Source organism: Sinohyriopsis cumingii, chromosome 11 (assembly GCF_028554795.1).
Source record: "Sinohyriopsis cumingii isolate HCF-2022 chromosome 11, ASM2855479v2, whole genome shotgun sequence".
NCBI lineage: Eukaryota > Metazoa > Mollusca > Bivalvia > Unionida > Unionidae > Sinohyriopsis > Sinohyriopsis cumingii.
This window is the reverse complement of record NC_142971.1, coordinates 36,522,732-36,532,627: the sequence shown is the minus strand read 5'-3', so window position 1 is coordinate 36,532,627 and position 9,896 is coordinate 36,522,732. Positions and strand designations below refer to the sequence as shown.

The following is a 9,896-nucleotide window of genomic DNA, read 5'->3' as shown; positions in this document are numbered from 1 at the left end:
CTGTTGCTCCAACTCAGTTTTGCTTTCTGCTTGTGTTGAATCGGATTTATTGGGTTAATTTCGTACAATGTACACGTGATTTAAGCAGTTGAATCAACTGAACCCGTGTTTCTGTTCTGTCATTGATTTTTCGAATCATAATGAGGGGAAGATGTGAGCAGAGTTAGGAGAACGTGATTTAAGTTTACAATGTAGTCGAAATTACAATACAGTTTCGCGGTATGCATCAAGTTTTGGAATCCTTGACATGGGTTATGTCTTTCGGATTTGCAGAAATAACTAAGAAAGTACATTTTGAGGAAATTCAAGGTGCATAAACGTAAGTATATCTATTGCCATTTTTATTATCACCTAAAGAAGACATATGTTTATGCCCTGTCACTTGCATGCTCGCTGTTAGAGGAACTCAAGCTATGACCTGAATGGGTTTTATCTCAAGCCTAACATTGTATCAAAATAATTCAACAGGAAAAATTTAAAAGCAGCTGATGACTGTCCATGTAGCCAGCGGAAATAATACTTTTTCTTCGTCCATGCGTATTTGCTCTGATGCTCTTAGCTTCCTACTTAAACCGTCAGTTGCATCTTTTTTCTTGAAATTAGTGTTTTGATTGAAATGTAGAATTGTACGTTTCTGACAGATATGCGATAGACCTTGGCCACAGTATACTTTTCTATGCCGTTCTTATTTACCCTAGAGAGTACAGGTCACAGCCTGATCCATTTTATTTGAGAAACGTTACGAAGATTTATCCTAAATAACTGCTAAACGATTAGAATGGCATTTTTAATTCTTGCGTCTCTCGCCTTTGTTTTTCACATTGCGAATATCACGTTTAATCGTTTGCTTGTTTTAAAGTTTCATTTGTGACTTAGTGAACTCGTCCACATAGTTAACTTAACAGTTCTATTTTCAAATGGACAAAACAGATTGTTCAGTTCATTCGCAAACAAATCTAATCAACCAAAAGCTAAAGTGTTACTATATGAGCATACATGGTTTGTTTACAAAGTATTTCCTAATACGCATTACTAGTTTTAGACAGGCATGTCGGGCAGTATGAAATCGGATAGTATGGAAAAATACTGCACAATTCAGACGATGCAAAGTTAACGCAGAAAAATATAATATATACATTCTCGTCTTAACTTTGAATAACATAAGAAACGTGCCGATTCGTAAACGTTTTATCTTCTGCCTGGACTAAGTAGTATAGAGGACCCAAGCTATGACCTGAATGGGTTTTATCTCTAGCCTAACATTGTATCAAAATAATTCAACGTATATATGTATGTATGTATGTATGTATGTATGTATGTATGTATGTATGTATGTATGTATGTATGTATGTGCATATATGTATGTATGTATGTATGTATGTATGTATGTATATATCTATTTATGTATGCATGTATCTATCTTTTATGAACATGTGGAACCTAATCATAGAAAACAAGATAGTCATTTACAAATGTATGAATATTCTCAATTGTTGATGTCGGCATTAAAAATGAAAAAAATGTATCCACGTTCTAAACATTCATTGAACATTCAGTGAAACTCTTTTTAAAAATGACGCAGCTATTACACTGGGAACTTGGGTAAAACTATTCTATCAATGAAAAGAAAAACAAACAAACGGGATTTCTCAGATTCAACCCTTTCATTAGTATTGTTTCACTCGCTCAAAGTCACTTTCTTTGAAATGGCAAGTGTACCGTGATTTTAACAGGTTCTCACATTTCTTTTTGAAATAAATAAAGGACTGTCCTATTCCATAATTACAGGGTTACTTCTTTTCTCAGTCCAGTCAACTTTGAACACTTCTTTCCTTGGTCGGCTCTCACAGGAACTACTTCCGACTGTAATGAAAATATACTTGTTAAAACAAGTCAATCTATTTACTTCACAGTCTAAGCCAAAAACAGAAAATCACTTCCATTATTTTACCGGAAATATACAGGCATTATTCTACCAAAATGATACAGGCACAATTCTACAGAAAAGATAAAGGCCTTATTCTTCAGAAAAAATATAGGTTTTGTTTAAAATCTGAAATCATTCAACGTACAATCTGAGTAACAAAGAGGACTTGATTAGATGTTTTATATACATCCAAAGGTGGAAGGGGCTCGGAGATGACTTTCACATTTGTACATTTTGGTTTATATCAGGTTTGATTGGCTTTTTTTGTGGATGCATTGCGATTCTAGTACAGGTATGCATATGAGTTTTAGTCACCTCGATCAATTTTGAAAAAGCATTATTTTAAATCGAACCTTTCCGTGCGTCCGTCGTATGGTTCTTCCACCTTACCGTCATTCTGCACAATAACTCCAATAATTAATATTGGATTTTAATAAATTTTTGTGGCAGCTAGATACTGACAAATCTTCAGCTGGATTTTATAATATGCTACGTCATCATTTAGCGGAGTTGGTAATAAGTGGTATATCAGATACTTTGCTATTGAATTGATGATCTTAGTTATTATTTCATCTCCTCCCTTCAGTCTGCTGCAATCTATTAGCTTGTCTGATTTTAAATGAATCCCTCGTAAAAGCTCTTTCCATCCAGCTTAATTCTTGTTTATCTTATTAAAAAATATCAATATTTTTTTTTAAAGAAGGCTGTATAACAAGTATAATCATGTATTATTTCAAAAACACTCCTTAAAGTAAATTTGTACTTGTGAGCTCTTCTGTTTGAAAAACAATCTTACACAAATGATAATATTCTAATTCCGAAAGAAACACAAGTCAGTGATATAACGAAGAAGTTTACACAAACATATGTTGCTTTGTGTGATCATTGTTGCCATTTTTCGCTTTATGTGTAATAAATAATTCCATTATTAATGTAATTATTAACAGTTGGCTGCTTGCTTGTTTCTCTCCTATGTACATATTCTCGTACTTTTGAAATAATTTATAATAACTCAAACGGACGGATCACCCCCCCCCCCTCTCTCTCTCTCTCTCTCTCGTTGGAACTGCTTTGGGTTTGTGAGTCCACAGCTCAGCCTTACTTCGGATTTGCATCATATATAAAAACAAACGGCTGCCCCATTGACTGATTGATTATTCACTTCCATACCAAGGAGGTAGGTGTACAACTATTTAAGACAGATCATTTAATATTAGGTGGGGGAGGGGCGGGTCTTAGGAGTTTTTCGTCGAACTAGGATATATTTTTTCCACGAGGTAAGTTATTTTTCAACTTATATAATGGACGAAATTAGTTACTTTTTTCTACAAATCAGAAGAAGAAAATAATCTCAGGTTAACTTTTCTCAAACAATCGCAAGCTCATCCCAACCCCCTAAATGGTTAGTCTCTAAGTAGTATTTATACTACAAAATACATCGTTAATATAAATCACTCCAATGCATTTAATTTTTCTCGTTCAGTCTTTGAAATGTCATTATGTAAAAGTCACTAATGGCTGAGAGAGAGAGAGAGAGAGAGAGAGAGAGAGAGAGAGAGAGAGAGAATATGAAATGAAGTAACTTACCACCCTTGTTTACCCCCGCAAGGCGCACATGCGTCTTTCTTAAGCACGCATTTTCTTTCATCTTTGTCGAACACTAGCCCTGCCGGGCACCTGACAATGTTCACAAATTCTCCGTTTTGGCATTCCGCATAGCGGTCACATCTACCGAAGTCGTCTGGATTCGCACCGTCCTCTTTCCCAGTACAATTTGTCATCATGCCGCCATGCTGTTGGGAAATTAAATCCAGACTTGTGCACATATTCGTTTCTGGAGAGAACAATTGGGTGCGACCTTCCTCATCAGCTACACATCTTTCTTCTGATATGAAGCGCTCCTTTTTGCAGACGATGTAGTATGGGCTCCATGTTTTCTCTGGATGAAGGTTGATTCCATCTGGTCTCATCTCGCAACTTGGGAAACGTACAGAACATGGGACACAGTGTGCAACTGGGCATTGTAAAGTACGGTAGCCGCCTGCAAATAATAATAATAATAATAATAATAATAATAATAATAAGAAGAAGAAGAAGAAGAAGAAGAATAAGCCTCTTCCTTCTCTCCTGATTATTATTAGCACAGTCGTCCTTGTCGTTGACAGTGCTATCAACACTACTGTCGTCGTTCATTTTAATATCGTCAGCACTAACTCAAAACGAAACAGTCATCGTCATTTGTCAATTCTCATACTTCTCATTATCGTCCCCATAATCATCATTGCTGTAATTATCATCTTGTTCATGATTAACATTATAATTATCATTATCACTTTTAACATTATTATCAGTAGCACGTTTCACACACACATCCCACGCCCCACAATTTCCAGAAGTAGTAGCGGATGTGGGAAGAAAAATAAGAAGAAAAATTAGGATAATTATTTTTTATACATTTCCATCTCATGCTTGAAATTGAAATATTTTGTAAAGTAAGACATATTTATTTGAATTGTCTAACCAACTGTATTTGGAGTCAACGGTCTGCTACGTAGATCTTCACAAGTTAGTCTAAAACCGTTATCTACTCGACATCGAAAGAATCCGATTGAGAATGACATTGTGTATATGTCTGCCGAGTCATCTTTTGTGCTTTTGCTTCTAATACGTATGTCTTTCTACAAAGGAGGAATAAAAGAGAAAGGGAATGAATGAACAAAGCATCAGCGGTGGTAGAAGGCTGTGCAGGTACGGTGCGAAATGAGGACAACGGTCCCCCAAAATCTAATTTCTATATCACTGAAGAAATTCTGTGGAATATTCATTGAGAAACACAAGTTTGTTTTCAAAATCAAATTTTTTATATAAATATTCTGCTTTAATTATAATTTGTTTCAAACAAACTCCAGAATTATGTCTCCTCCCCCCCCCCCCCCCGGCTTGCGGACCCGGTACGATCGTATCTTTCGCACCTCGCTAAGGCCGCCTCTGCAAAGTATACCTGTATATGTAAAAGTACAAAACCTACATAGTATTATGATTATTATTCAACAGGAGAGTTCAAAATTGAGTCTTCAACTTATTTCCTAAATTTGAAGAGAGAAAAATGGAGAATCATATAGAACCAAACAAACTGCCTTGCCAAACATGATATAAATAAATAAATAAATAAATAAATAAATAAATAAACACAAGCAAGTAAGTAATAACAATCTCATATAGCTGGATAGATAAGTTGCTGGCACTTACACCCAGATTTCGTTTCTCTCCGACTCCCACAGTTAACATTATCAAAGCCCTCGCATTTCAAGGTGTCCGTGGAGAATAGCTTTGGGTAGGGACATTCAACGAGATGCTGCTCAAAATACCTCGGAACGTACGTGTAATTCACGCTACAATTATAGTACAGCTGGCACTCCGTAGGATGGGGAATTATCGCCGATTTATCTCGACTACATTGCTCTTTAATAGTGAGTGGACCTGCAATAATAATAATAATAACAATAATAATAACATTAATAACAATAATAATAACAATAATAACAATAATAACAATAATAATAACAATAATAACAATAATAATAACAATAATAACAATAATAATAACAATAATAACAATAATAATACTGATGGTGATGATGATGATGATGATAGCCTCCAAATTTTAAAAAGTTGTTGGAAATATGTTGCCGCTATCAAGCATTAAATTAAATGTGTGTGTGTCTGTCTGTCTGTGTGTGTGTTTGTGTGTGTGTTTGTGTGTGTGTGTGTGTGTGTGTGTGAGAGAGAGAGAGAGAGGTAAACGACTTTGAACTGAAAAAAAATATATACACAAAAAGAAATGTGAACATAAGTTTAATCGTTCGTAATATATCATAGCATTTTTCTTCATCTTTTTCCCCGCTTGAAGTTCAATTGATCTTGTAGACTAGCCTTTCCACCTTTATCAACAATAATGAAACTTTTACTTTTTGTGATTATTTATTTATACTCACTATGAATTATGAACAGTTTTTGAGTATCCATATACTTAACAATTTTCAAATAGACACCATGAAATGGGCGACTATTATGTCTTGTTGTTGTTGTTTTTGTAGAGTTTAACACCATTTTTCAGCAACGATAGGCTATACATGGCGGCCAGTATAAATGGTGGAGGAAGAACCAGGGAAAACCCGAGGAAGAACCACCGACCCACGAGAAGCTACTGGCAAGCTTTCTCACAGACCCAAATTGGACTATTACATCTATTTTTGAGAATGATTTAATACAACGTATTTTAATGTACATATGTTAGGTAGACAATATGTATGTATACATTTCCTGTAAATATTGCGTAAATAATAGATGGAAAAGACCGATTGTAAAGAGAATGCACTTGGCTAGTAATTTAAGACGAATTCCTTTTTGATTTTAATGTTGATACAGCACAGGAAAATGACCTGCATACACTCTGTTTACAAGTTTTAGTTACTTGAGAATACTGTTCATGTTGGTGACAATGAATCCACAAGTAGGACCAACGAGGTCAATAGGAAGTCAGTCAACATGGTTATGTGTTAATAAGTCCACTGGATTTAGAGTAGTTAATGTATGGACTTAAGTATACAAAGACACTGGATATTATACATGTCATTGTAATTATTCGGGTACTTGCAGTAATTATGGTAGACAGCCAAATGTTTGAGCTAATCCAAGAATGTAACATTGCATGAGGGTTAGAATCAATACCATGCATTTACATATTTTCTTCTAAATCCTGATGTCATCTCTTGTCCAGAAGAAGTAAAAGGGGGAGGATAATAGTAAACAAGTACAATACAAATTTGTATGGTCACATGCGTATGAAAAAAATGCTTTTCACGCTTGAATAACCATTTTTATCAACCTCTTATGATCGATATTTTGAAATAAATGATAGCAGGAGTTATTAATAGAGCAGCATTTGCCTTTGTACAAATCATATGTTCTGCTGCATATAGAATGGTATGAAAATAATTATAAAGAATATTCCTTTTAGGATGTGCGTGTCAGGTATGTGTAATCAAGTTTGCTAAAATAACACTTATAGATCAAACAGAAAACACGCCTACATTAGCTGTATACCTTGTATGCCAAACTTTGACAGTGTATCATGTGAAACAGAATCGATAGATGAAGCAAACAGGGGGCATTTATGAAATATGCAATAATAAGAAGGCTAACTATAGGTATCAATATATGTAGTGTGGCGAGATTGTAGAATATACAATTTGCAGAACATACAATATAAGCCCTACTCGCTCTCTCACACCCTTTCAGTTTTATGGACTCGTACATACGCATGCGCATAGCTCAAGCCAAATGTGAGGTTGTTGCTACAGGGCGTGTTCGGATTTTGGCAATAAGCAGGGGCAGTCGACGCGCCATGTTTGGCAAGAGGTCGGATTTTGCCCTCAAGCGAGGGCAGTCGACGCGCCATGTTGTCTCTGGCGTCGGGCAGGTGGCTTCGTAATGCCCTTCATAGTATGTGTATGATTTGGATTTTTAACGTAACTTTAACAATTTTTCAGTCATATCGCTAAGATGTTTGCAGTGGCAATTTATAGTGATGTCTAGCACTGGGGCATCATGCACCGGACATGAGCATGATGTCCCACCCAGTCACATTATCCTGACAACAGGCCGACCATTCCTAACACTAACCTCCTAATGCTGAGCGCCAAGCGAGGCAGCTGTTAGTACCATTTTGTAAGTCTTTGACTCGGCTGGGATCGAACCCACGACCTCCCGCATCCGAGGCGGACGCTCTAGCCACTAGACCACCGGAGCGGTTGCCCTTCATAGAATGGCCATATCTAATTTAAATCTATCAGAGCAAACATTACTGATTGAAACATGCACATACGATATATTGTGTTTGTGTGGTAATTTACGTCAAATATAAAGTAAATGGTATTCATTCAACTATGCCCGCTTTTTAGGAATCTTCAAGTCTAAACCGAACCAACTTTTAAAGCTTTGAAATCTTACACTAGAATAAGGAAACTTACCTGTCCAACTAAACTTTAAATAAGGTGATATCATCTTTATATGCATAGTGTATACATGATTCAGTTAAATGTATTGCAAAGTGTAAGGATTATTTAGCATTCTACAGAAAGTTCATTCGAGTGCCATTTAATATATTCTTTTCCTGAATGTGAAAATTCGCTTCAAATTAAAAGCGGCATTTTCAAAAATACAAATTAAAACAAACTAAGTTAACTTGACTTCTAAATTAAGGATGTTTTATTGCATAATTTGTGTTGCCCAAATTAATTACAAAATATTAGATGGAATTCCCCTTCTTAGTAGTTTATCCGCCGCCAGAGTTACTTTCAGCCGAGGGAAATGAAAATTGGTAACAGCTTTCCTTTATTCGGAGAGATATCTATATTTTACAATTTCAGTTAAAAACATGAAGCGTTATTATAATTAGCTGCATATTTTTTCTTAAGAAAACTAATACTCACTTTCTGTAGTCGTTATAACTCGCATGCGTAGAGGACAGTCGTCATATATACTATTGATGGGAACACATACATTTGAAGATCTGCTGAAAACGGACCCTTTGGGACAATTTGGCATATCCACAGGTAGGCCCCAGACACACATATACCATCCGGTACAGTCGTCTTTTGGGATGATTTCAAACGTTCCGACCTTCTTGCACCGCGGAACAGTCTGGGAAATTGACTTTGCCAGTACGCAGACAAGAATCACGCAAATTGAACATCTAGCTTCCATTTCGAAGAAAGGAATGGAGTTTTCCTATCGTGAACTAGGCTCTATACCTTTATGTACTCTTACCACAGTCTTAGTGCTCTGAATCTTTACCCGAGAGTCAAGTAAGAAATGAAAACAAACGTTTGCTTTATATACATTGGCTAGAGTTGGGCGAATGTAGAATATATAGCAGATATGTTCCGGATGGGTGTTGTGGCACAATGACAAACAAATGACGTGATAGATTCCAAGACCGGAATAAGCTATTGGTATACCGTATGCGCAGGGAGAGGGAGTGTTCTTTTGAGATTACCTAAATTGTATATAATTATATTTAAATTTCACCGATGTTACGAGAAGAAAGTTTTAAAGTCACATCTTGAAGATAATTTCATTATTACAGTTTTAGTGGTGAGTGGCGAAGGGAAATTCCTGGTATAGAAAACGGAAGAAGACGAGACTTCGAGCAAGCACCCCGAATTACAACAGCGTCAACAGAAAATTCAAGATAATGTTGCTTGAGATGGAATTAACTGAATGGAAATCTGCATCAGCGCGACAAAAAGTACGATACCGAGTTATTATAAAGCCTGAATGGGACAGCTACGTATTTCTTTCTTGTTGATTTGGTTGCAATTTAATTGTCGAATAGTACACGATAATGTTCCTGAAGACTTTCTGAGATGTCGCGGTGTTAGGTAACGAAATCTTAAAAGCACTTATAAACAATCCATCCATGTCTTACATTCAAATGACTCCTTCTAGTGACGACCAGTTATTTACCAGTCAAAATACAGTGAATTCACCTCGCAACATAATAGCTGAAGGAGAAACTATGATATGTAAGAGGGGCCGGGAAGTTGAAATTAAGTGGATTATCATTATTTATTGGTCTTACTTTAATAGCTGACTATATCTCATTCGAACCATTTTTAGGTCCACTTTCACGGTAATAAAATACAGGAAGATATTAACGTGTGACTTTTTCGTTTTAATGACAAAGTGATCGTCACGTTTTAAGCCCTGTAGTATGTCAAGCTATTGCTAGCAAAGAACATTTGCAATAAACAAGATATTCGTATTAGCAAGTAATGATGTACATGTGCCTTGTAAACAAAATGCATTGGTATCATATAAGATTCATTTAATATAAACAGAGCTGTACGTCACGCAAATATAATTTGCAAATTTTTGTAAGGAGAGAGATCGTCGCAAGATACCT

General features: G+C 35.8%; 1 protein-coding gene across 1 annotated transcript; it reads right to left on the bottom strand.

Moving 5' to 3' along the window:
- Nucleotides 1–1,645: 1,645 nt before the first annotated feature.
- On the bottom strand, nt 1,646–8,834 carry LOC149787916 (uncharacterized). Its single transcript, XM_089975685.1, has 4 exons — nt 8,422–8,834; nt 5,177–5,407; nt 3,515–3,968; nt 1,646–1,863 (listed from the first exon to the last, which is right to left on the bottom strand). Exons 1-4 carry the CDS (start codon nt 8,693–8,695, stop codon nt 1,854–1,856), a joined length of 969 nt encoding a protein of 322 aa, XP_089831811.1. The 5' UTR covers nt 8,696–8,834; the 3' UTR covers nt 1,646–1,853.
- Between the last annotated feature and the right edge of the window lie 1,062 nt (nt 8,835–9,896).